General features: G+C 44.2%; 2 protein-coding genes across 4 annotated transcripts in view; both read right to left on the bottom strand.

The window, feature by feature from the left end:
- GJA9 (gap junction protein alpha 9) overlaps positions 1–4,069 on the bottom strand; it is a 25,810-nt gene extending 21,741 nt beyond the window's left edge. Inside the window, exon 1 of the mRNA XM_034754077.1 lies at positions 4,016–4,069. The gene's annotated coding sequence lies outside the window, so the exon portion shown is untranslated. The remainder of the gene's footprint in view (positions 1–4,015) is intronic.
- Positions 1–23,827, bottom strand: part of RHBDL2 (rhomboid like 2) — a 25,528-nt gene extending 1,701 nt beyond the window's left edge. Inside the window, exons 1-8 of one of the 3 annotated variants that reach the window (XM_034754080.1) lie at positions 23,707–23,782; positions 20,733–20,827; positions 18,877–19,130; positions 13,197–13,345; positions 10,685–10,797; positions 6,741–6,841; positions 4,847–4,907; positions 4,016–4,077 (exon numbers count right to left, since the gene is read on the bottom strand). In XM_034754080.1, coding sequence (XP_034609971.1) covers positions 4,016–4,077; positions 4,847–4,907; positions 6,741–6,841; positions 10,685–10,797; positions 13,197–13,345; positions 18,877–19,086 — 696 coding nt within the window. In that variant the 5' untranslated portion in view covers positions 19,087–19,130; positions 20,733–20,827; positions 23,707–23,782. Of the gene's footprint in view, positions 1–4,015; positions 4,078–4,846; positions 4,908–6,740; positions 6,842–10,684; positions 10,798–13,196; positions 13,346–18,876; positions 19,131–20,732; positions 22,081–23,706 lie in introns of those variants that run through there. The other 2 variants (XM_034754078.1, XM_034754079.1) reach the window with 2 other exon arrangements.
- Positions 23,828–27,939: the final 4,112 nt, after the last annotated feature.

Genomic DNA, 27,939 nt, shown 5'->3' with positions numbered 1-27,939 from the left:
CCCCCCCCCCCCCCCCCCCCCGTTTCTTGACTGCCCCCTCCAGAACCTCCGTGCCCCTTCTCCTGCCCCCTGGCCCCCTTACCCTGCTGCTCAGAACAGGGTGTTGGGCTCTGTGCGAGCCGGACACGTGGCTGCGCTCCCCAGCACAACAAAACCCGGTCCCTGGCCCTGCACAGTGCTGCCGGAGCCGGGCTGCAGGGGAGAGCTGCCGGCTCAGAATGCAGGGCGGAGCTCCTCTACAGCTGCTCCGGAGTCCAGCCCGGGACTTTCCTGCAGCCCTCCCAGCCGCTCGCTCTGCTCTGGCAGGGGAGGGGGGAAATCCCGGACATTTTGAGTGCTTTACAAATTCCCCCCGGACGCTATTTTTAGCACAAAAAGGAGGACATGTCCGGGTAAATCCGGACGAATGGTAACGCTAAGTATTCCTGACCTGGTTTACCACTCCTTTAACCTCTCTTCCGCCACACCCCTTCCTCCCCACACCATAAAAATTTATTTATGGGGACTGTGCTATTTATTACAATTTAAATAGTTCAAGGGCAGTGCCCTTGTCTGCCCTTTGTTCTGAAAGATGAGTGTGCTGTCCATGCTCAAATACATAGTAATTCTTAAACACAACTATACTTCCCTTAGTATGCCCATTGTGATTAAGCAATAGACAGCAAGGGATAAAAGTCTTGCTTTACTTACTCTGAGTTTAACATAGACCCATAGTTATCTTAATCAGTAGTAAATTACCTGCAAGAATTACGTCACAAGTACATTGACAGTATAGTGGAGAAATCTACATGCAATGCTGTATTTCATAAAGATAGCATTTTATTAAATATGTAGCCTGTTTCATGGCTGGATACAGCTTCTACAAGGAAAGAAGTCTTTAAAATGTACCAAAAATCTTGGTCTCAGACAGAGGTAACAGCTTATTACGAATAATAAGCACCCATCCCAGATCTGTGCCCCTATACATTATTTAAGTTAACAAATGTATCTTCAACTTTTTATAAGCCAAGTAACTGGGAGGAAGAATTTAATCAGAAAAATGTGAATGATAATTGGGAGCCATCAAAGAACACCTAACTAGATGCCCAAAAAGTCACAATCCCACAATTGAGGGAAAAGTCTCCTGGTTTAGAGGGGAAATGAAGGCAGCTATAAAAAAAAGTAACAAAAGGAAAGTTGATAGTAATGAATATAATTCAGAAGTTAGGAACTGTAGAAAATTGAGAAGGGAAGTAAAGGGACACAGAGAAATCTATGGCTAACACAATTAAGAACAGTAAGAAGGAATTTTTTAAAATATATTACAAACAAAAAAGTCACGACAATGGTATTGGCCCACTACTAGATAGAAATTAATAATAATACAGAAAAGGCAGAAGTGGTCAATAAATATTTCTGTTCTATATTTGGGGAAAAAACATGATATTCTCATCACATGGTGATAACAGTCTTTCCATTCTATTAATATCTCTGGAAATTTTAAACAGAAGCTACTAACATTAGACATTTTAAAATCAGCAGGTCCAGGTAACTTGCATCCAAGAGATTTAACAAAGCCATCTAAGGAGCTTCCTGGACCATTGATTTTCAATAAGTCTTGGAGCACCAGGGAAGTTCCAGAAGACTGGAAGAAAGGTAATGTGCCAATTTTTAAAAAGAGTAAACAGGGTAACTTGGGTAATTCTAGACTTGTCAGACTAATATCGATCCCGGTCAAGATAATGGAGTGGCTGATACAGGACTCAATTAATAAAGAATTGAAGGAGGGTAACGTAATGAATGAAAATCAACATGGGTTTATGGAAAATAGATCCTGAAAAACTAATTTAATTTTTTTATGAGATTACAAGTTTGGTTGATAAAGGCAATAGTGTTGACCTACTACGCATAAACTTCTGGAAGGCATTTGACTTGGTACCACACGACATTTTGATTAAAAACTACAACCATATAAAATTAACATGGCATACATTCAAAAGACTAAAAATTGGCTCAAAATTTAGTTGCAAAGGAATCATCATTAAGCGGGTCTGTTTCCAGTGGGGTACCTCAGGGATCACTTCTTGGTCCTAACACAATTTAACATTTTTTTCCAATGACCTGGGAGAAAATACAAAGTCACTGAAAGTTTGCAGATGACGCAAAAGTTGGGGAAGTTATAAATAATGAAGAGGACAGGTCACCAATTCAGAGCAAGCTGGATCACTTGGAAAGCTGGGCACAAGCAAACAATATGCGTTTTAATATGGGTGGGAACAAAGAATGTAGGCCATATTTACAGGATGGGGGACTATCCTGGAAAGCAGTGATAATGAAAAAGATTTGGGTGTCATGGGGGGTAATCAGCTAAACATGAGCTCCCAGTGTGACGCTGTAGCCAAAAGAGCTAATGTGATCCAGGGAAATCTCAAGTAGAAGTAGAGAGGTTATTTTACTTCTGTATTTGGCATTGGTGCAACCATTGCTGGAATATTATCCAGTTCTGATGTCGATAAACTGGAGAGAGTTTAGAGAAGAGCCACGAGAATGATTAAGGATTAGAAAACATACCTTATAGTGATCAATAGATAAACTGAAGGAGCTCAGTCTTAACAAAGAGAAGGTTAAGGGGTGACTTGATTGCACTGTAAGTATCTACATGGGGAACAAATATTTAATAATGGGCTCTTCAATCTAGCAGAAAAAGGTATAACACAATCCAATGGCTCGAAGTTGAAGCTAGACAAATTCAGATTGGAAATAAGGTGTAAATTTTTGACATAGAAGGTAATAAGCCATTGCAACAATTTACAAAAAAAGTTATGGTGGATTCTCCATCACTGAAAATATTTAAATCAAGATTGGATGTTTTTTCTAGCAATTATTCTGGGAAGTTCTCTGGCCTGTGTTACACAGGAGATCAGATTATGTGACCACAATGGTCCCTTCTGGCTTAGAATTTATTACTCTATGAAAAAAACAGTTTACTTTCTCTCATAAAAACATAAGAATGGCTATAAGGGGTCAGACCAATGGTTCATCTAGCCGCGTATCCTGTCTTCTGACAGTGGTCACTACCAGATGCTTCAGAGGGAATAAACAAGGCAATTATTGAGTAATCTATCCCCTGTCATCCAATCCCATCTTCTGGCAGTCAGAGGGTTAGGGATACCCAGAGTATGGGGTTGAGTCCCTGACCATCTTGGCTAATAGCCATTGTTGGACCTATCCTTCATGAATTTACCTAATTCTTCTTTGAACCCAGTTATAATTTTGGCTTTCACAACATCCACCTGCAACAAGTTCCACAGGTTGACTGCATGTTGTATGAGAAGTATTTCCTGATATTTCTTTTAAAGCTGCTGCCTATTAATTTCATTGAGTTAGCACTGGTTCTTGTGTTACGTGAAGGGATAAAAAACACTTTCCTATTCACTTTCTCCACACCATTCATGATTTTGTAGACCTTTATCATATCCCCTCTTAAGTCATCTCTCTTCTAAACTGAACAATCCCAGTCTTTTTTCTCTCTCTCCTCATGTGAAAGCTATTCCATACCCATAATCATATTTGTTGCCCTTCTCTGTACCTTTTCCATTTCTAATATACCTTTTTGAGATGGGGCAACCAGAACATCATGCAGTATTAAAAGTGTGGGCATATATGGATTTATATAATGGCATTATGATATTTTCCATCTTATTATCTCTCCCTTTCCTAATGGGTCCTAACATTCTGTTAGCTTTTTTGACTGCCACTGCATATTGAGCTGATGTTTACAGAGAACTATCCACGATGACTCAAAGATTGGTTTCTTGAATGGTAATAACTAATTTATACCCCATCATTTTGTATGTATAGTTGGGATTATGTGCCATTGTGTTTCTTGGTGCAAGAGGAATCACCACAATTTTTTACTATTTAAAACACTATTTTTCTACTAAATTCCAATAGTTAATACTGAGGTATTATCTAAGGTCTAGTAGAGCATTAGTTATAATTTATCCAAAGCTATTTTAGTGAAGACTGCACTTACTTGAGGCCCATTCACAGGAGCGATAAATCTTCTATACAGAGCAAATCCCATATCTGTTCCAACTAAGAAAACACAATTATCATAAGAATGACAAGACATTTCAGAAACAAATCCAAATAATGGTTGTAAGTTACAACATGGTATGTCTTCAGGTGGCATCTACAAAGCTAACTACAAAGAGATCATCTCACCCACAACTGAAGCAGTCACTTTTGGAATGAAATGCAGGAGCTAGTAAAATAAGAATCTGACCAAATTCTACTCTCAGCCACATGATTCCAACTCCTATTGACTTCAGTTCCACCCTTCTAACAGACCAAAATTTAGCTAGAGTTTTATCAAGCACCATACATAGCTGTGGCACTACACAGGTAATTATTAGTATTTAAAAGCACAAAGCAACACTAAATAAATAGTTTAAGGCTCAGATCAGTTTACATTATAATTTAACCTAACCCCAATTTACATTTACACCTCTACCCCGATATAACGCTGTCCTCAGGAGCCAAAAAATCTTACCGTGTTATAGGTGAAACCGCATTATATCAAACTTGCTTTGATCACCAGAGCGTGCAGCGCTCCCCCACCCCACCCCCACCCCCCGGAGCGCTGCTTTACCGTGTTCTTTCTGAATTAGTGTTATATTGGGTCGCGTTATATCGGGGTAGAGGTGTACTTTGTGGTTTTAGCAAACTGAATAATATGCAACTGATACCTCCCTAACTACTAGTATTTTGGACTCCAAATGGGTATTCATTTTTGTACAGTTTAATACTGGGTGTCTTGCATAGTTTTTATTCTCACATACATACTAGGTAGGATTAAAATTACCTATAATCCCGATGAGGAGCAATCTGAAGACTCCAAACAAAGGAATCATTTCTCTGAAGTTCTTGGAGAGAAAAAAAGAAACAATTAAGCTATATAATTATACACATGGACTTGTACATGCATACACATACACACACACAAAACAGTCCATTTAGGTATATTAATATACATTAAGAAACACCCTATATTTCTGTAGCGCCTTTCAAACAATCACAAAGCATTTTACTAAGGAGAGTCAGTATCATTCTCCGCATTTTACAGATGAGGAAACTGAGGCACAGAAAGGGAAAGTGGCATGCCCAAACTCCAACAACAAGTAGCTTAATCCACTAGACCACCGCTATTATCACATCTTTCACATTCCTCCTTATTTTATAATGAAAACGTGTCCTTTTGTATGCCTTTTGGTGATAAAAATTACTAAAAAAAGAAGATGCAATCTGCGTACTGTCAGCACTTTGAAAATGATTATCCAGCAAAACAATGTTTTTGCCTTACACAAAGGATACCAATTTTCTTTAGAGCCTCTCGTGCCTTTGGTGGTGGAGACTCAATGCTATTTGCTGAACCAGGCCCCCTCTTTGTTTACTTGAAAACTATGGTGATGTGAACTCTTTAATGTATCATTTATAATTCATACTGCCTGTGATCACACAGAAAAGAAAGGTTTGACTGCTGACTGAACTTCTTAAGAGAAGATTTGCTGAAGAACTGATGTTTCCATGAACTAATGTTTAGAATTAAAAGAGTAGGACCCACCTTTGGTGACTGATTAAACTAAATCATTTTTTAAAAAGCCACCCAATATACAGTCAACTTCTCTGACACTAGAGATCACTGAAGCCAAGATCTTAATTAGCAAACAAAAATATGTTTAGTTGCAGTTAAGGTTATGTAGCAGGACACTTCATCTGAAATCTTAAAAGAAAGAAAGTAACGAGTTACTGGGAGAGACCTATGCACTCCTTTCCACCTTTGTTTCCCTAAAACATTAGTGATAATGCTCCCCAACACTCCATACAGTTTTCACTTCCATCTCCCACAAACACCAACAAAATCAGTATGTACCCCAGCTTCATAAAACTTGCATTCCAATGCAAAACCTTAACAGAGACTTCATGTGCTTTTACATTGATTATATTGAGAGACCAGAACATGTGATTGTCACACATTCCAAGCATTTGGGAAGTTATTCTGGCTAAACAATGCTGAGGTCACCAAGATTTTATGTTAAACTACAAGTTTGAGTAAGCTGGGGTTTGTATTGCTTTTTGGTATGTGTGGGTGATAGACATAAAAGATTCCCAAAATAAAGGTTTAAAGTTCCTGTTAAGTTGAACTACTGCACCCAAAATGAGATCAATACAATTAGACATTTACATGAATATATAGCCAAAATTATTTTTTTAAGGGATATACAAACCCTCATGCTTCAGGGCATCAGTCAAGTTCTAACTGAAGCCCTAGAGTTTAGAGGGTTTTTTGGTTTTGTTTTTTGTTTGTTTGCAGCTTATTCCATAATTGTCTACTATGGGGTTTCTTGTACTTCTAAAGCATCTGATTTTGGCAACTAGCTGAGACAGAATACTGCACTACATGGGATCGCAAACGGCAATTTCTGTAGTCCAATGTCACTTTGGCTGAAAAATGATGTCAACTGCTAAATCCACTTTTTCCTATTTTAATAGCCAAAAAAGCATCTGTGAAGCTTTGATTTCTCAAGGACAGACACTGCTTGTTCAGCACATATGTATGTGGGAGTTGCATTTTCCTTAATTATTCCTTTGCTGAAAAAATCTGAACATTTTATTTACACAAATAAGATTGATCTAAAAATGAACAAAGATCCACAAAGAAGCTGTTTTTTTCTGTGCATTTCTGATTGTTTCCTTACCACTAAAACATTCATAAAGTATCCTCCAATGAGAGCATAGACTCCTCCTGAAGCCCCTACGAGAGCCTGGAGGGGATCACAGACTGAGCTAGCCAAGGAACCTGAAAAGACAGAAATGTCCTTAGAACTAGAGTTCTAATGGAAACTTTAAGATGACATTTTCTGCAACCTACATCAATAGAAGCTAAAGATCACAACTGAAATTACAGGAGATTGACAGATATATTAGAAAGTGGGGAAAGAAAACAGAAAGAAAAAAAGGCCAACTAAAGCTTTACCTACACCAATGTGATGCGGCCGTGAAAAAAGCTAATGCAGTCCTAGGATGCACCAGGTGAGGTATTTCCCATAGACACAGAGAAGTGTTAGTACTGTTATACTGATGAGTCCTCATCTGGAATATTGTGTGCAATTCTGGTCTCCCATCTTTAAGAAAGATTAATTCAAACTGGAACAGGTGCAGAGAAGGGCTACTAGGATAATCCAAGGAATGGATAACCAACTTAATGAGAGGAGACTCAAAGAGGTTGGTTTGTTAAGCCTAGCCAAATCAAGGCTGAAGGGAGATATGATTGCTCTGTATAAATACATCAGAGGGATAAATACCAGGGAAAGAGAGGAGTTATTTAAGATAAGCACCAATGTGGACACAAGAACAAATGGATATAAACTGGCCATAAACATGCTTAGGCTCGAAATCAGATGAAGGTTTCTAACCATCGGAGTGAAGTTCTGGAACAACCTTCCAAGGTGAGCAGTGGGGGAAAAAAGCCTAACTGGTATCAAGACTGAGCTTGATAAGTTTATGGAGGGGATAGTAGGATGAGACTGCCCACAATGGCATGTAGCAAATCTCCAACTGCTAGCAGCAAATATCTCCAATGGCTGGTGATGGGACACTGAGAGTTACTATAGAGAATTCTTTCCCTGGTGTCTGGCTGGTGAGTCTTGCTCACATGCTCAGGGTCTAACCGATCACCATATTTGCGGTCAGGAAGGAATTTCCCATGAGTCAGACTGGCAGAGACCCTGGGGTTTTTCAGCTTCTCTGCAGCGGGGGCACAGGTCACTTGGAGGTTTAAACAAGTGTAAATGGGGGATTCTCTGTAACTTGAAGTCTTCAAATCATTATTTGAGGACTTCAGTAACTCAGACAGAGATTATGAGTCAATTACAGCAGTGGGTGGTTGAGGTACTGTAGCCTGCAATGTGCAGTTGATCAGACTAGATGATCATGATGGTCCCTTCTGGCCTCAAAGTCTGAGTCTACTGTGACAAAAATAGGTCTACAATTCACTACCAGTGAAGCTCCACTGTTAGGACAGCTAGTGTAGACAGGGCTCAGGCACTTTTACAATATCAAGTAGCACAGCTCAGCACACCTTTAGACAGTGACATAAAACACCTAAGCCTTGTCACCACCTCAACAGTGAAAATGTACTGGCAATAAGTTATAGGTCCCATTTCCGTCCATGTGGCACAGTGGAAAGACAATTTCCCCAGGCTCCAATGCCCTCTCTTCCTGTTGGTGACTACTGCCTGTATTGCTTATAACAGACAGATTGGAGAAAGTCTACCAAAGAACATATATCAAAATATATGGAGTCCTTATTTAGACAAAACTAATTTATTTCAATGCAGGATTTGACCTCTATGTATAATTAAAAATGAATTTTAAGAATTATTTAGAAGTACCCACCTCACTATCTCCAGATCTGTGTTCCCTCTCAGGTGCATGGCTGCACAAGACGCCATCCAGGGCTGCGCACCAGCCGGGCACACAGATGAGCGTGGAGAAAGTGTAAGGAAGGAGAGTGGGTGGGGGCAGTGATGGGGGTTTGGGGGAGCTTGGGGTGTGCAGGGCTGGGGGGCGGAGAGACGCCTCTCTCCCCCAGCTCCGGCCAGGGCTGCAGCGGGGACAGAAGCAGGCATGCTGGAACAATTTATATATTAGGGGTGCTGAGAGCCATTGAACCAAAACTGTAAACCCTGTATATAATGGCAACCACTTCAACCCAAGGGGTGCTGCAGCACCCCCAGAACCCCTAGTTCTAGCACCTATGGACAGGAGAGACGCCTCTCTCCCCAGGCCCACGCTCCGGCCGGGGCTGCAGCAGGGACGGAAGACATGCCTCTGCCCCCAACTCCAGCTGTGGCGGGGACAGGAGAGGCACCTCTCTCTCAGCCCCAGCTCCAGGGCTACAGCGGGGACAGGCACCTCTCCCTCGGCCCCAGCCCCTTTTTTTCAAGGAAGATCCTGTGTTATAGCAGTTAAATGTTTCTATTCTTTGTTCTATGGTGCCTCTATTTACACAATTTATGGGGATAAGCAGTATTGTATCTGCCAAAAATATATACCTTATTGAGTCTGATCCACATCCTGAACCAAGATTTATACAAAACCATGAAATACCACCATATTACTACCTTTAACCAAAGAAAAATACCTTCAAGACATCATACAGTTTTTATTTCATTTGGGTGAGGAATCTCACTTTAGGTTCAGCTTTGCACTGCCAGCCACTAGATTAAATTCTGAGCAAAGGGAACTGCAACCTGAAATATGGGTTGTACATTATAGGATTTCATTTTTTTCTGCTCTTCAGAAAAGCCTGTTATGTACATAAGACTTCAGTCTATGTACTTGCAATAGTGATAAGGAAGCCGTTCTAATATGATACACTTGAAGGGCCAAATCCTCAGCTAGTGAAAATCGAAGTAGTTCCACTGACTTCATCGCTGCTGTACACCAGCTGAGGATCCAGCCCTAAGTGTCAGATTCCAGGAAATCTTTATGGTCCCCTTATAGATATATAAAAAGTTTTTTGTTTCTACTGGTGGCACACATCCAGACATTACCTCGATATTGGTGCTGCACATAACAAAATTAATTCCGCACATGAATGGAAAAAATTAGAGGGAACATTGCTCCAGACCTATGAATGGCCTCTTAATGGACACTGCAATTGTACGATGATCTCCCAGCTGAAGCTATGCTTTGAGGATACGATAAGACTCAGAATACAGTTTCATCTGAATGCATGAGAATACAGCGGTTTGAGAATTTTTGCAATAACTGCCATCAGACTAAACCCTTATACTCAACATTTTATAATGTCCCCTGAGAAAGGAATTGTTCTACCTTTCATCAGTAGAAACTTGTCAATAAAAAGTTATATTTATAAATCATAGCGATTTGTTAATATGCATGTCTTATCATTCAACAGGATTTAAGCAGCCTTAATAGGGAAGTATTAAAACAAGCACCAGAAGTGGTAACAAAGCATTATACCTAGAATTAGAAGCAGTAGGGAGAAAACAAGTCTTGTTTTCTTGGTGATGGAGTAAGATTACAGAGGAACAATGTTGTTGCTTCTTTAATTTTATTTTATTTAGAATTAACCGAAGCTCTGTTAATTCTAATAGAATTAACCGACTGAAGACGGCAACAATAACCAACTTCAAGATGTGCTTTTACAGGAACAATATCTGTGCCTATTTTTCTAGAGTCCATAAACTGTAGACTTTAGAATGCAGAATAATAAATGCAGTTTACTATTTCCATTGAGAATTAATTCAATTTACTTATCCATTTCAAAGATGTTAATTGTAAAATACTGCCCGCTAACACTTGGTATGAATTTATATTTCTGTATGGATGAATTAGAGTGTTAAAAAATTTGGAAGGGAGAATGGCTAAAAAGTTGAAAGGAACACCTGAGTGGAGTGGAGTGGAACATAGGGTTGTTTTCTAGTATGTTATTACGGTAAAAGTTTGGAGTCAAGACATTCTCTGCACCAAGAGAACTGGTTGTTACACAATCCAGTATACCAACAACTTTGATTGTCCTGTTCAGGAAAGGGGATGTGGCAATAATATACATTGATTTTCTGATACAGACAGTTCTTCATTTAAGCTTACCCATTTCCCATTACACACTGACCTCCAATCACTCCTGCGAGATACACCAGACTAACCCGATGCCCTTTATGAACCATTTCTAAGGGGATCCCCAAAATAAGTTGCAGAAAGAGATTTCCTAAAATGTGTTGAATGCTGCAAGGAAAAACATGATATTTGAAAATCAAAATTTTAATTAACAAACATTTAAAGTTTTCTCAAACTATAGCTGATACATAATAAAATGGCATGCTAGCATCCTGGGGGCATGCTTTATTTCTACAGCCAAAATAAAAAATTTTAAAAGTTAGTAAGACAAAATAAAAGCTGTTATAAATTATATACTCAAATAACTCAAAACAAGTAAGCCTTACTTTTTAGGGGGTGGAGTCAGGGCTATGCATTTGGATCTGGAAGGCCAGAGTCTGCATACAAGTCAGAGTAAGGGACTCTGGTGGAAAGGCAGAACTGGAGCACAGATTATGAAGAACAGGTCTCAAAAAAAAAAAAAAAGGTAAAACATGGCCATAGTGGGTCAGACCAATGGTCCATCTAGCCCAGTATCCTGTCTTATGACAGGCCAGTGCCAGATGCATCAGAAGGAATGAACAGATCAGAGCAATTATCGAGTGATCCATCCCCTGTCGTGCTGTCCCAGCTTCTGGCAGTCAGAGGTCTAGGGACACCCAAAGAATGGGTTTGCAGCCTTGACCCTCTTGGCTAATAATCATTGATGGACCTGTCCTTCATGAACTTATTTAATTCTTTTTTTAACCCAGTTGTACTTTTGGACCCTAGCAACGAGTTCCACAGATTGATTGCACATTGGGTGAAGAAGTACTTTCTTATGTTTGTTTTAAAGCTGCTGCCTATTAATTCTATAGGGTGACCCCTAGTTCTTGTGTTATGTGAAAGAGTAAATAACACTTCCTTATTCACTTTCTCCACACTACTCGTGATATTTTAGACATCTATCTTATCCCCCCTTAGTCTTCTCTTTTCAAAGCTGAACAGTTCCAGTCTGTTTAATCTCTCCTCCTATGGAAGCTGATCCTTGCCTTTAATATTTTTTGTTGCCCTTCTTTGTACCTTTTCAGGTAGGATTAAAACTATACTACAGCCATGCTATCTATATTACCTTGTACTGATCTCACAAACTAAACACTGATGGATTAGGTCACATTTTGGAATGGAGTGACACCTCACTGCTGCAGGAAGTGGTGCTGGCAGTTCACTAGGTGGAAATCTTGTCATTACTGACCTTGTCATGGGGTGCTGCCCTTGAACGTGGCCCCCTTTGTGGCCCTGCAGGTTCATTGCCTCCAGCACCAACTCAGGTTATTTCAATTAATTACCTAGACTGGTAAACCAATATCACCTTCGTGGGAGTCTGATTTGTTAACTATTCTACAGCATGTAACTCACTTCTGAGTTGAAGTTCATGTCCCCTGTGGGTCCATGTAAGAGTCCTTATAGACTTTTTGCTCCCGTTCAGGAGGTCCCAGCCCTCCTCCCAGAGCTGGGTGATATTTCCAACAGTTTCTCTCCTTAAAACTGCAGCCTTCCATTCTCCTCCTTTGAGCTGGGTTATAATTTTGGACAGCTGTAGGGCCTTATCCACTTTCAGCTGGCCCCTTACCCCAATTAGTTCTCAGCCTCAGAGGGTGCAGCAGACAGTGCTCTCCTGCTGTTGTCTGCCCTGTTATCGGGGAAGAGGCAGCATACTAGTTCCCTTCTTCCACCTCATACCCAGTTGGTTGGGCGAGAGAGGAGCCTTGCCCTGCCCACTCTGCAAGGCTCCTGAGCCAAAGCCCTTAAAGAAACAGTAATAAAATTTCTCCCAAACATTATTTATTCCTGGGACTGCTTCCTCTCCACAAATTCCTCTTATTTCTTATGTCTTATCCTATATCAAAACCTCCCAAAATATGAGAAGGGCCATGCCATGTGACTGGGGTGGGCTCACAACTAGGAACCACTACCTTTAAAGGGGACAGCCTATCATGATGCAGATCCTACTGCCTCAGTACGGTGCCCAGAAGCATCATCCTGCAGACAAGTCTTAAGACTAGGGTCCTGACCACATGATCTTTATAAATCTTACAAGGTAAAATCTTCCATTTTCCTCAATGAATACATAAATTTTTGACATAGACTGAGATTTTCAGAGGAACCTAATGGAATGACACCTAATTCCCTTTGGCTTCTCTGAAAAACCTGTTTAGAACATAAGAACGGCCAGACTGGGTCAGACCAAAGATCCATCTAGCCTGTATCCTGTCTTCCAACATGGCCAATGCCAGGTACTTCAGAGGGAATGAACATAACAGATAATCATCAAGTGATCCATCCCCTGTCACCCATTCCCAGCTTCTGGCAAACAGAGGCTAGGGACACTATCCTTGCCCATCCTGGCTAATAGTCATAATGGACCTATCCTCCATGGACTTATCTCGTTCTTGTTTGACCTTGTTATAGTCTTAGCCTTCCCAACATCCTCTGGCAAAGAGTTCCACAGGTTGACTGTTTGTAGAGTCCATTGTTACATTGCTTACCCAGCATGCACTAGCATATATGAAATGAATCTCCAAGTTTCTTCCCTCTTGTCAGGCCTATAAATAAAGGGACTGTTCCAGACACCTGTATCCAGCGTGATCCACTGTTTCTGGGGCTTCCAAACAGCATAATAAATGAATACAGCCAGCTGGAAACAATGAGAGATTTTAACAACTTCTACAATGATTTGGAATTATTAAATATAAATAATTTTCCTCCGATAATCCCAAAATCCTTGATATATAATTGTCTCATGGCAGATTTCAAACCTTCTATATAGAGAAATGCATAATTTCACTAACATACAACTATTTGTGTAATGGTCAGAACACACACTGGAAACAACAAAAAGGGTAGAGATGCAAAATCAACCACTCAAATTAGGAAATACCCGATTTAAAGGGGTTCTAACCACTGTGCATGTTCTTTAATCCCACTGACTTAAATGGATTTTAAGGATATGCCTGAGTATTCTGCTGAATCAGGATCTGAATGATAGAGCAGTACAGTAACTCCTCACAAAGTTGTCCTAATTAACGCTGTTTCGTTGCTGATCAATTAGAGAACATGCTCGTTTAAAGCTGCGCAATGCTCCCTTATAATGTTGTTTGGTAGCCACCTGCTTGGCCACTGCTTGCAAAAAGAACAGTCCGTTGGAGCTAGCTGGAGGGGGCTTGGAACCAGGTTGGACTGGCAACCCCCTATCAGCTCCCCGCTTCCCTAAGTTCCCTGTGCGGCAGCCACCCAGCAGGCTATCAATTGCTGGGCAGTTCAGCTGTCCCTCCCCACGCTGCCCTGTGCTTCTCCTGCCCTCTGCCTTGGAGCTGCTCCCGGGAGCCTCCTGCTTGCTGTGCAGAGGGTGGATGGGGAAGAGGGGTGCTAATGTCAGGGTGTCCCCCTCCCGCTATATCTTATCTCCAAAGCAGGAAGGGGGGACGGACACCAGGACGGAGGGAGCTTGCTGGCAGCAGCTGCTGTCTCAACTTGCTGATCTACTTAAAAAGGCAATGTACTTAGAGTGGGGTCAGCGTACTTAAAGGGGCAATGCGCGTCTCTCTCTCACACACAGGTGTGTGTCTCTGTCTTTCTCTGCCATGCTGTCTCCACTCCCTCCATTTGTGCTGCCTTGGAGAGTGTGAGGCTACATTAACAACAATGTGTTAGGAGTGCTAGTTCATCATTTATCACTAAGGCATTCCCTGGGAAATATCCCACCCTCTTCTACCTTCTGACTTGACCACCTCAACCAAGCTTCACAATCATTGTTGCTGTGTACAGTATTAAATTGTTTGTTTAAAACTTATACTGTGTATGTGTGTGTGTGTGTATATATAAATAATTTATTATATAAAATATAGTCTTGTCTGGTGAAAAAAAATTCTCAACCTTAACCCCCGCATTTATATTATGGGGAAATTGGATTCGCTTAATATCGTTTCGTTTAAAGTAGCATTTTTCAGGAACATAACTACAACGTTAAGTGAGGAGTTACTGTACTTGTAGAACAAGAAGTTTGTGATATGCACAAAGGGACAGAGTTAAGGTTGCACAGGCAACCTCAGTCCTAGCATTTCCTAATGTTCAAATGCCTGGTTTTCCAACTCAAACATTTTCACACAGAAAATAACATACAAACACTGGACTTTAAAAAAAGAAAAATGAAAAAATGAAGTATCAGGGGGTAGCCGTGTTAGTCTGTATCTACAAAAACAACAAGGAGTCTGGTGGCACCACAGAAGAACAAGTCAGGATTCCTGGTTCTTTTCCAGGCACCGCGTATGCAGGACTTCATAACCAAAAAACAATTTGGCCTATACTTTCAGTGAGACAGTTGGATTAAGTGGCTGAAACCGGAATCTGCCACAGAAATCTCTATTTTAATCAGCATTTCTGCCAGAAGTGAGCTTGTGAAATGTCTAAGATCCTTAGTTACTTCACATATAAAATGTGGGACTAATACTTGCTAGGGATATGAGGTCTTTCTGGATAAAGATTGGTTATTAATTGTCCACTTCTCAATCAACGGAAGAGGCAAGACTAAAATTCCTGGGCTCACAGCCTAGTTGCATCTTTCCTCAACCAAAGGATATTTTGACTGGGGAGGACAGCGAGGTCATCAAATTTGGGAACATAAGAATGGCCATGCTGGGTCAGACCAAAGGTCCATCTAGCCCAGTATCTTGTCTTCCGACAATGGCCAATGCCAGGTGCCCCAGGGGGAATGAACAGAGCAGGTAATCATCAAGTGATCCGTTCCCTGTCGCTCATTCCCAGGTTCTGGCAAACAGAGGCTAGGAACACCATCCCTGTCCATCCTGGCTAATAGCTATTGATGGACCTATCCCCCATGAACTTATCTAGTTATTTTTTGGCCTTCACAACATCCTCTAACAAGGAGTTGACTACACACTGTGTGAAAAAATACTTCCTTTTAAACCTGCTGCCTATTAATTTCATGTAGTGACCCCATGTTCTTGTGTTATGAGGAGGAGTAAATAACACATTTACTTTCTCCACATCAGTCATGATTTTATAGTGCTCCATCATATCCCTCCCTTAGTCATCTCTTTTCCAAGCTGAAAAGTCCCAGTCTTATTAATCTCTCCTCCTATGGCAGCTGTTCCATACTCCTAATCATTTTTGTTTCCCTTTTCTGAACCTTTTCCAATTCCAATATATCTTTTTTGAGATGGGGCGATTACATCTGCACACAATATTCAAGATGTGGATGTACCATGGATTTGTATAGAGGCAATATGATATTTTCTGTCTTATTATCTATCCCTTTCTTAACTATTCCCAACATTCTGTTCGCTTTTTTGACTGCCACTGGACATTGAGTGGATGTTTTCAGAGACCTATCCACAATGACTCCAAAATCTCTTTCTTGAGTGGTAACAGCCAATTTAGACCCCATCATTTTATATGTATAGTTGGGATTATATTTTCCAATGTGCATTATTTTACATTTATCAACATTGAATTTCATCTACCATTTTGTTGCCTAGGCACTCACTTTGAGAGATCCTTTTGTAGCTCTTCGCAGTCTGCCTGGAACTTAAATATCTTGAGCAATTTTGTATCATCTGCAAATTTTGCCACCTCAACGTTTACCCCTTTTTCCAGATCATTTATAAATATATTGAATAGGATTGGGCCCAGTACAGACCCCTGGGGGACACCACTATTTACCTCTCTCCATTCTGAAAACCGACCGTTTATTCCTACCCTTTGTTTCCTATTTTTTAACCAGTTACCAATCCATGAGAGGACCTTCCCTCTTATCCCATAATAGTTTACTTTGCTTAAGAGCCTTTAGTGAGGGACCTTGTCAAGGCTTTCTGAAAATCTAAGTACACCATATCCACTGGATACCCCTTGTCCACATGCTTGTTGACCTCTTCAAAGAATTCTAGTAGAGCATATGCAGTTCAGTTTAGGAATTTAAGAAACAATCACCAAGTGTAAAACAAGTTCTGCTGTGCATGTGCCAGTAGCAACTTTAAGAGGCTCTTAAACTGGCCAAATGAGTGTGGATTTTCATAGGGTTAGGACACTTCTGAACTGTCCCCTACCAAGTTTCAAGTCAGAAACTATTTTGTAAATATTTTCTTATTTCTCCACTAAGCTCATTCTTGGAAAAGGTTGATGCTGAACCATTTTTGCTCAAATATTTAAAAAAATTTGACATGAAACAGAAACCAGAGATGGAAGATTTCAGCCTTCATGATTAAAATTTGCCAGACTTATAAGGAACTGAAAAATAGGGTATTATAGTGGTGCAATATGTATATTGGTTTAGCGGATAAAATAAAAAAAGAACAAGTTAAAAATCACTTAGAAAAGTTAGATGCCTGCAAGTCACCCGGGCCTGATGAAATGCATCCTAGAATACTCAAGGAGCTAATAGAGGAGGTATCTGAGCCTCTAGCTATTATCTTTGGAAAGTCATGGGAGACGGGAGAGATTCCAGAAGACTGGAAAAGGGCAAATATAGTGCCCATCTATAAAAAGGGAAATAAAAACAACCCAGGTAACTACAGACCAGTTAGTTTAACTTCTGTGCCAGGGAAGATAATGGAGCAAGTAATTAAGGAAATCATCTGCAAACACTTGGAAGGTGGTAAGGTGATAGGGAACAGCCAGCATGGATTTGTGAAGAACAAATCATGTCAAACTAATCTGATAGCTTTCTTTGATAGGATAACGAGCCTTGTGGATAAGGGTGAAGCGGTGGATGTGGTATACCTAGACTTTAGTAAGGCATTTGATACGGTCTCGCATGATATTCTTATCGATAAACTAGGCAAATACAAATTAGATGGGGCTACTATAAGGTGGGTGCATAACTGGCTGGATAACCGTACTCAGAGAGTTGTTATTAATGGTTCCCAATCCTGCTGGAAAGGCGTAACGAGTGGGGTTCCGCAGGGGTCTGTTTTGGGACCGGCTCTGTTCAATATCTTCATCAACGACTTAGATATTGGCATAGAAAGTACGCTTATTAAGTTTGCGGATGATACCAAACTGGGAGGGATTGCAACTACTTTGGAGGACAGGGTCATAATTCAAAATGATCTGGACAAATTGGAGAAATGGTCTGTGTTAAACAGGATGAAGTTTAATAAAGACAAATGCAAAGTGCTCCACTTAGGAAGGAAAAATCAATTTCACACATACAGAATGGGAAAAGACTGTCTAGGAAGGAGTACGGCAGAAAGGGATCTAGGGGTTATAGTGGACCACAAGCTAAATATGAGTCAACAGTGTGATGCTGTTGCAAAAAAAGCAAACATGATTCTGGGATGCATTAACAGGTGTGTTGTGAGCAAGACACGAGAAGTCATTCTTCCGCTCTACTCTGCTCTGGTTAGGCCTCAGCTGGAGTATTGTGTCCAGTTCTGGGCACCGCATTTTAAAAAAGATGTCGAGAAATTGGAAAGGGTCCAAAGAAGAGCAACAAGAATGATTAAAGGTCTTGAGAACATGACCTATGAAGGAAGGCTGAAAGAACTGGGTTTGTTTAGTTTGGAAAAGAGAAGACTGAGAGGGGACATGATAGCAGTTTTCAGGTATCTAAAAGGGTGTCATGAGGAGGAGGGAGAGAACTTGTTCACCTTAGCCTCTAAGGATAGAACCAGGAACAATGGGTTTAAACTGCAGCAAGGGAGGTCTAGGTTGGACATTAGGAAAAAGTTCCTAACTGTCAGGGTGGTTAAACACTGGAACAAATTGCCTAGGGAGGTTGTGGAATCTCCGTCTCTGGAGATATTTAAGAGTAGGTTAGATAAATGTCTATCAGGGATGGTCTAGACAGTATTTGGTCCTGCCATGCGGGCAGGGGACTGGACTCGATGACCTCTCGAGGTCCCTTCCAGTCCTATAATCTATGAATCTATGAATCTATGAATAATATGGGCTTCATCTGTGCAATAAATGAGAAAGAAGTTACTAAATGGAAGATAATCAAGAAGTTAAAAATGCTCAATTCAGTATGTTTTATGATCACATGCAAACTCCAGTGCTGAACAACAGACAAGAAGCCCGTGACTCTAAAGTGAAACAACTGCAATTTGTATAATCTAAATCCCACAGTTTGACTGTTGTTCCTATAAAATAATAGCATTCAATGCAAGACAAGTGCAAACATTTACAATGTTACCAGGTAAGAACTCTTACCTCAGCTAAACTAATGGAAATGATGAAGAGAGGAGGAGGGATACAGTTTGCTCTTTCCAAGTAGGTTCCTCTGGCATTTTCAGGAAGCATCCATTTGGAAATGGACTCATGAATCTTGTCACAGCTAGTACAAACTCTAGAGTTTCTTTCAATGTTTTCCTTCTCTTCCTCCTCACCAGACGTATCTGTGTTCATCCTCTCCATCTCCATATTACTTACTCAGAAAAGGCCAAGTATTTAGGAATTTCAAAAACCTGTTCCATCAAACATACAGGTTACTATCTTACACACAATCAGCACAACATTCAGATGACTGGTAAATTTTATAAGAATAATCTCTAGCACTATGATGACAAACTTACACATCACCTTTCATCCAGAAAGGTTCCCCAAAGCACTTTACAAACTTTATAAACCACTCCACCTATTGTCTAACAGCACAAAGCAAGACCACACAACAATTAAGACAGAACTGAAGACTCTTGCTTTCAGGTAACATTACAGAGGAATGTAAGGTAAGCACAATACAATTAACTAAAATTGACTTTGGCTAGGACTACATGGCTAAAAATCCCTATTTGGGGGTGGGGTGGGGACTATCATGAACTCTTTAATGACCCATTCAATGACTTCAAACCATATGCTAAAGTAGCAGCAATTTGCATCCTCTACAGCTCTGGAGGCAGTATCCCTGACCCCTTCCATTTGGGATTCATAGGGTGAAATGGAAGCAGCTTTATTTATGGCTTCATAGGACATTGCCTGGAAATGCACTGAATCAAGTCTCTCCCCCTGTATGCTATACCAGCCAGGTCCAGACCACTGCTGGAGTGGGGACTGTAGTCAGCTAGAGTCACTGTTGGGGGTCTCTGGAGTCCCACAACCTAGGTTCTGCCAGTGTAGGTCTGGCCCTTTCTGTTTTTCAGATATACTATGTAGATTTCTTTTCTATCAGATAGATTGCTTAGATGGACACAGCCACCTTGAAATGTACCCACCATACCCCTTACAGCCCTGGCTCATGAAACCTTACACGGGACACCTGGACAGCAGTAAGGAATGGTTCAACAACAGGCTGAGTAGGTGCCGGATGACAGTTGAATGTGCATTTGGCAGATTAAAGGCACGCTAGCGATGCCTTTATGGCAGGCTAGACCTTAATGAGGATAATATTCCCATGGTCATAGCCACGTGCTGCATGTTGTATAATCTCTGTGAAGCTAAGGGTGAAAGGTTTGATCAGGGGTGGAGTGCTGAGACAGACCACTTGGCTGCTGATTTTGAGCAGGCAGATGCCAGGGCTGTCAGAGGAACCCAGAGGGGGGCAGTTTGAATCAGGGAGACTTGGAGGCAGCACTTTGACAATGAGCACCAATACTGTATATCTCTGTCACAGGTGCTAGTTTTCCTAGGACGCAATGGTGTCATTTTGGGCCTTATAGTCCTGTAAGACAATGATAACAATGCCTGTGTATGTATTGGTAGTGCTTGCAATCTCAATTTGTAGAAAAAAATAAAGGTGATTCACTATTAAAGAACTTTGATTTTATTGAACAAGAAACAGCACATGCAAACGCCTCATGGGAACGAAGGAACTAGGGAAAGACAGAATTTCACAACTGTGTGTAGGTCCAGTTATCATTGTGAAAGTTGTCCGAGGGGATGGAGTGAAAGGGGAACTGATCTGCTCAGTCTACAGCACTTAAGGACTGTAACATCTACATTTGCTCCTCCATTACTTTAATCATCCTCTCAGTTGCGTATTTAACAAACGCTTGATTCTCTTTTCTGTCCTGCCATTCGACTTTCCAGCACTCCTTATGTTCCCTTTTTTCTGCATTGGAGCATTGCAGTACCTCCTGGAACATGTCTTCTTTGCTGCGTCTTGGGCGCTTTCTTATCTGGCGGAGACGCTCGGAAGAGGTGCGTGGGGTGTTCCTGAAGGCCACATCTGGTGAAGCACATGGGGCAATGCACAGAAGCAGGATTGTTAAATTCACGCACAGTATTGTAATATTTCAGTTAAATTCACCTTTCGCAACATTGCAATCACTTTTTCACTGACCCTAGCCAGGCACACATCTCCGTGAACAGCCAAGGCATGGTGAGTGTTGTGGGGGAAGGTTGCTCCACATGGGGAAAAGAGCACACACTCTCTGCAAGGCTCATGGTGTAGCAGTCTATGGAAAAAAAATCTAAAATTCTCCCCGACTTTTCCATAGGCAAGGGTCATTCTAGCAGACATCTCACTGCTAAAGGCAAGCTGGGAAACAAGGGTACTATCTACTCCATGCTTGTGACTTCCACCCTGCTCTCTATGCTGCTCACCTATGTGCCACTTTGGTCCCTGCACAAGTGATTGCCGAATGGGGGAAGGTGCTCTGCCACAGAACCTTCAGCAGAGGATTACCAAGTACCTCCAGGAAACTTTCCTGGAGATTTCTCTGGAGGATTCCTAGGAGATCTCTGCATGCATCAACACCCTGTTCTGCCATACGGATTAGCTACACAGGGAACCATCTCCCTCATAGGAACCACCAGCCTCCCACATTTCTATACCCTGAACTCACCTTCGCACTAGACAGATCACAGCCACTTACCAAGCGTCTCATCTCCTGCTTCCTGCTCCCCGGAGAGCGACTGCTGAGACTGGCTAGACACCTCTGGAGTTGAGAACAGTTCCTGGCTGCCTGCCCCATCAAGCAACCCTGCCAGGAGCTGCATATCCTCATCTAACTCCACCTCTTCATCAATAACTTCATCCTCTGGGTTAGGTCCTCTTTCTGCCGCCTCCATTCCCTCCAAAGTATCCATGGGGCTCTTGGGGGTGAGGTAGGGTCACCACCAAGAATAGCGTCCAGCTCCTTATAGAACTGGCAGGTCTTAGGTGAAGCACCAGAGTGATGGTTTGCCTCCCTTGCCTTATAGTACGCCTGCCTCAGCTCCTTTATCTTCACTCTGCACTGTAGCATGTCTTGATCATAGCCCTTTTCACACAAGCCTCAAGGAATGTGTCCATAGGTATCCCAATTCCTATGGCTCAAGCACAGCTGGGACTGCATAGCCTCCTCTCCCCATATACTGATCAGATCCAACAGCTCTGCAGTGATCCAAGCAGGAGAGTGTTTGGTGTGATAAGCTGCCATGGTCACCTGGGAAGATGCAATGAGACCTCTCCACGCCAAGCAAACAGGAAATGGAATTTCAAAAATTCCCAGGATTTCTAAGGGGGAGGGGCGGATGGTTGTTTACCTGGCTGTAGGGCAATGGAATTCAAACTGCTGACCAAAGCGGTCAGGATGGGCATTGTGGGACACCTCCTGGACGCCAATTAAAGCAATGAAATCAAGCATGGTGTCTACACTGGCACTTTGTCGAAAAAAATGTAGAGGAAAAAGATGTAAGTCTCTTGGGGTGGATGTATTTAGTCGCCAAAACCAGGTATTTTTCCCTGACAAAAGTCACATTGCAGTGTGTACGCACACACTGTTTGGTTGCCAAAAAGCAGTTTTTGGCAACAAAACTTGGTTGTTTAGACAAGGCCCTAATAAGGGTGTCTCCTGCTGATGATGTGTGAGCAAGAACAGAAGGAACAGTTAAAATACCAATGTCCAGCTGCTAGGTTGGAAAATTATATTAGATATCAGAATGTTCCTTCTTTCTCCTAAGGATATAGCTATGAGAGGCTCCGTCTTACCTCTTTTTTAAAAACAACAAAATGGTGCCCCAGCAGCAAAGCAATCCCTAGCCAAAGCTGAAATTTTACTTCAGTAGTAACGCCAAGCATTAATGACAACTACTGACATACTAAAAAAGACACTTATTCTAGTATCCAGATGATCCTAAGAGAACTTACTTCAAAGTACTGACTTTGATCTAGCTTGTGGGATATGAGTGGTAAACAGATTCTAGACATAAGGTATTTTTAAATGTGTTCTCAGACATTGGATAGGTCCAACTACCACTGTGGTAAAGCAGCTGTCTGTAGTGTAATGCACATTTAAGAAAATATGTCTTTATGGCCAATTTTATTTTTTTAAATAAAAAAACCCTCTCCACCCACTTCTCAATCTCCTTTAATCAAGACCACTGTTAGTTTATCTGGGCTGCATTACTGGTGGTTATGGGTTTCTAGTCTAGGTTTTACATGTTCTTTTAATATTGCCAACAGAATGCCTTTGTGGTACTGGCACTGAACAAAAGCAACTGCAGGACCCTAGAACGCTGACAGTTTTTTTAGAAATACTAGGCATTGTAATTACAAACCCACTAACTTCATTCAACAAGCCCTCTGTGGCTGTACACGCTGAAAGGATACGTTTGGACTGGAAACGCGGTGACATGGCTATTTCAGAGGAATGTTCTCCAGCCTCAAGGCACATCCCTGAGAGCGGCTCTCTGTGCAGGAGCCGTTTTTAGAGGGAGACTAAACCCCCAAATGACTGCACTACACTCGCATCTCCCCAGCCAGAGGCTGGGGCTTGGCGCTGAACGTGGGCGCCAGAGACTCTGTCCCCTCAACGGCCTGGGGACAGAGCTTCCCCCCCGGCCGCGTTTCTGGGGAGTTTTAGGTAAAGAGGCTGAACCAAGTCAAGTTACCGAAGTGGAATTCCAGCCCCGCCCGCGAGGCTCAGCGACACCAGGGCTCCCCGTGCGGGGCAAGGCGCCAGGTTACCTCACGGCTCACGGGCTCGCCCCGACTTCCCGACAGAAGGACTACACGGAGACCAGCCCGCTGCCGCCGGCCCGGCCCGGCCCGGGCCCCGGCCCCGCGCCCGCGCCCGCGCCAGCCCCCTCCTCACGCTGCCCCGGGACCCGGCTCCGGCCTACCTGGCTGCTCCGAGCTCGGCGCTGCCGCCTCCCGACTCCAGGTCTCTGCGCCGGCCCCGCCTACTTCTGCCGAGCAACATCAGCCCCCGGAGCCGCTCCCCGGCCCCGGCCCGCCCTGGGGGCAGCCCCAGGAGGAGCCTCCCGCAGCAGCATCCCAGGGCGGGCAACCTCCGACACGCCCTGGCAGTGAAACGGCCCGGCCGGCCGCACGCCCCAGTCTCCCCAAACGGCATCCAACCGCCAGCCTCGGTCCCCTCAGCCCAGGCCGGATTGGGCTAAGGGGGGGCCCGCAGGCCGGATCACACTGCGAGCCGGACTCCGGTCCCTTGCGGCGGCCCCTAAGCGAGGGGTGTTCAGGGAATCTATGGGTACTGCTCCCGCCCCCAGCACCGGCTCCGCAGCTCCCATGGGCTGGGTACAGCAGCCCATGGGAGCTGCGGACACGTATAGACATCCTCCCGTTTTGCAACTGGGTGCGGTTTCCGTCAGCAACTTGACCATCTGGGCTACTTGCTACCGCCTGGTCCATGGGGTTGCGAATCAGGAGGGATGGGGTTTGTGGTCAAAAACACTCACGACCTGCTTCCTCCTGGCTAATGTGACAAATTAATCTATTGGACAATTGAGGCATGCTGTTTCACTTTTTTGTGTGTGAATCCGTGAAAAGAGAGGTAAAGTTTGGGGGTATGGAGCATACCCCTGAGCCCAAGGTGATACCCGAGTGGCCCCTTTGATCGATCTGCTTCCTCCTGGCTAATGTGACAAATTAATCTATTGGATGATTGAGATGCGCTGTTTCACTTTTTTGTGTGTGAATACGTGAAAAGGGAGGTAAGGTTTGGGGGTACAGAGCATACCCCTGAGACCAAGGTGATACCCGAGTGGCCCCTTTTATTTTTTTCCCTTGGCTTCTTCCTTGCTTATTTCCAATGACTTGGCTGCCCATGCACCTGTCACTGGTCCAGGGATATGGTTGCGAATTAGGAGGGATGGGGTTTGTGGTCGAAAACACTCACGATCTGCTTCCTCCTGGCTAATGTGCCAAATTGATCTATTGGACAATTGAGGCACGCTGTTTCACTTTTTTGTGTGTGAATCCGTGAAAAGAGAGGTAAAGTTTGGGGGTACGGAGCATGCCCCTGAGCCCAAGGTGATGCCAGAGTGGCCCCTTTGATCGATCAGCTTCCTCCTGGCTAGCATGCCCCTGAGCCCAAGGTGATACCAGAATGGCCACTTTCACTTTTTTCACTGGCTTCCTCCTTGCTTATTTCCAATGACTTGGCTGCTCATGCACCTGTCACTGGTCCATGGGGTTGCGAATCAGGAGGGATGGAGTTTGTGGTTAAAAACACTCACGATCTGCTTCCTCCTGGCTAATGTGGTTTGTGGATATGGAGCATGCCCCTGAGCCCAAGGGGATACCAGAGTGTCCCCTTTGATCGATCTGCTTCCTTCTGGCTAATGTGCCAAATTGATCTATTCATCTATTGAGGCGTGCAGTTTCACTTTTTTGTGTGTGAATCCGTGAAAAGGGAGGTAAGGTTTGAGGGTATGGAGCATGCCCCTGAGCCCAAGGGGATACCAAAGTGTCCCCTTTGATCAATCTGCTTCCTCCTGGCTAGCATGCCCCTGAGCCCAAGGTGATACCAGAATGGCCACTTTCACTTTTTTCACTGGCTTCCTCCTTGCTTATTTCCAATGACTTGGCTGCTCATGCACCTGTCACTGGTCCATGGGGTTGCGAATCAGGAGGGATGGGGTTTGTGGTCAAAAACACTCACGACCTGCTTCCTCGTGGCTAATGTGACAAATTGATCTATTGGACCATTGCTATATCCTGAATAGTGGTGACTGGAAATGGGCGGGGCGGGGAGTGTAGCAGATGCCAATTTGAGGTGAATATTCTCTTGAGCAGATTCTACTGGGTTTATGGTGCTTTGTGCTATGGTCTGGAGCAAAGTGGCTGGTGAATAACCAAGAATCTGGTTAATAATTATTCTCTAAATTCAGCTTTTTTCTTTCTCTCTCTCTGAATTATCACTAATTCAAAATAGTAGTGTGCAAGTTGACTGGATAATGGTAATAGCATAATCTCTTGTTATAACATTGTGAACCTTACTACCTGATTTTTATATTAAACACTTACTATACATAATACAATAAATCCCTGATGTTAGAACCTGGCTATGCCGCTGCTATAGAGGGTTCATCACCCAGCAGCTGGGGACCACCATGTGGGCTCGGCAGGGCTGCTGGCCACGGGGCCAAAGGGTGTGGGTGGGATCTCAGGAGTCACGTCCCAGGGGTCTGCCCCACTCTCAAGCACTGCTCCAGCTCTGAGCTGTCTCCACTGCCTGGGACCTGTGGGGCTCCACCTGCCTCCCCAGGGAAAGAGCCACCTGGGACTGGTGCAGAGGCTGGGCCAGTCTCAGCCAGTCACAGGGGATGGCCAGAGGGGAAGGGGGGCTCAGCTGGGTCCTGCCAGGCATGTGGGTCCTGAGGGAGCCTGGCCTGGGTAGGCTCTGCTCCTGCTCCAGCCTGGCTGATTGCACCCTCAAGGGGCCGGAGTTATCCTGCCCCAGGACCAGCTCTGGCTGCGCTGCTGGCTCAGCCTGGCAGACAAAGTCACCTCCCATCAGGGCCAGCTATTGTGGCTGGGGGTTAAGGTGTGGGAGAGTAGGTCTCTAGTGGGTCTGGGGGGGTGGTGTTGTGCAGTGGGGGTTGGGGAGATCTGTGTGTGTTGGGGGGGGCTGTGCAGTGAGGGAGATCTGTGTGTGACAGGGTGCTGGGAAGTATGGGGGGGTCTGTGCGGGGCACTGTGCAGTTGGGGCAGTGGGGGGCACTGGGCAGTGAGGGAATCTGTCGGGGGACTCTGGGCGGGGAGGTGCAGGGCACTATGCAGTTGTGGGAGGACTGTGGGGGGTCTCCAGCTAGGGGGCACTGGGCAGTGAGAGGATCTATGGGAGGGTTCTGAGTGGGTGTGGGAGTGGTCTGTGGGAGGGCACTGGGCATGGGGGTTTGTGGGAGTCTCTGGGTGGTGTGGCACTGGACATAGGGAGTCAGAGGGGTGCTGGGCACGGGGTAGCATGATGCAGCATGGGACAGCCCCGAAGGGGAAGAAGCACAATGGGAGCGCAGGGTCGGGCTGGCCAGTGTGCATCTGGCAGCTTCCGGTTTGTAAACAGTGCCCTTGTACTGCTCTGGGTGGAACGGGGCTGTCCCTGCCGTGCCATGACCCATCTCATCTCCCATTGCCCCCAGCCAGCCCGTCGCTCTGAGGACTCTGCCCCCCTGCCCCATGTCCCCATTTCCCCCATGGGGGCTCACAAATATGTTTAGCTCCAGGCCCACAAAAGGTTAATCCAGCCCTTTTTGGGGTGCAGGCTCTGGGATGGAGTTGGGGTACAAGAGGGTTGCAGGCTATAGGGAGTTTGAGTGAGGGGTGCAGGCTCTGACCTGGGGCAGGGATTGGGGTACAGGAGGGGGTGCGGATATGTGGGCTCTGGGAGGGAGTTAGCAACTCAGCACGTTATATAAGAGAAATGAGCTGCAGTGATTTCATATAGGCACAGAAACTGATAGAAGACACTTTTACATATTCAAAATGTGAGAGGCAGAGTTTGAGGGAGAGAGTGTCTGTACAATATTTCACCACATTCAGTCTCCTGGCTGGAGCAGTAACATAGCCCTGCACAGGGCTGCCCAGAGGATTCAGCGTCCAGGAGTGGCCTCGGACAGCATTGGAGCCATGGCGCTGCAGCGCGCCAGGGCCTTTCCCAGACGCGGCGTGCTGAGACACAGGGGCTTGGGGGAAGACGGAGGTGGGGGCAACCTCCAATATACTCGTGGGGGCCCCTGTGGAAAATTGCCCCACTTGCCCCCGCCCCCCCCCCCCCGGGCAGCCCTGGCCCTGGCCATGCAACACTTGTATAGGATAGAGAGGAGCTGCGGTGATTAAGCTTTGACAGGCTAGGAATTGGAGGCCTGTGCCTTTAAGACCCCAGTCCCAGGAACCCGCCCTCTGCTCCGGGGCTGACATGCCGCGTCCCTGTGAGCAGAACGAAAACCTCCTCTGCCCCCCCCACCCCCAGATTAGCGAGCACAGCGGGTGCCTCATCCCATGGGGTCACTGTCCCGTGCTGTCCCCTAAACGGGGGTATTGTCCCTGCACAGGGTCTGGCAGCATGTCCCCCCCCCCCCCCCCCCCCCCCCCCCCCCCCCCCCCCCCCCCCC

This window comes from Trachemys scripta, chromosome 20 (assembly GCF_013100865.1).
Source record: "Trachemys scripta elegans isolate TJP31775 chromosome 20, CAS_Tse_1.0, whole genome shotgun sequence".
In the NCBI taxonomy this organism is placed as follows: Eukaryota; Metazoa; Chordata; order Testudines; family Emydidae; genus Trachemys; species Trachemys scripta.
This window is presented reverse-complemented; position numbering and strand designations above follow the sequence as displayed.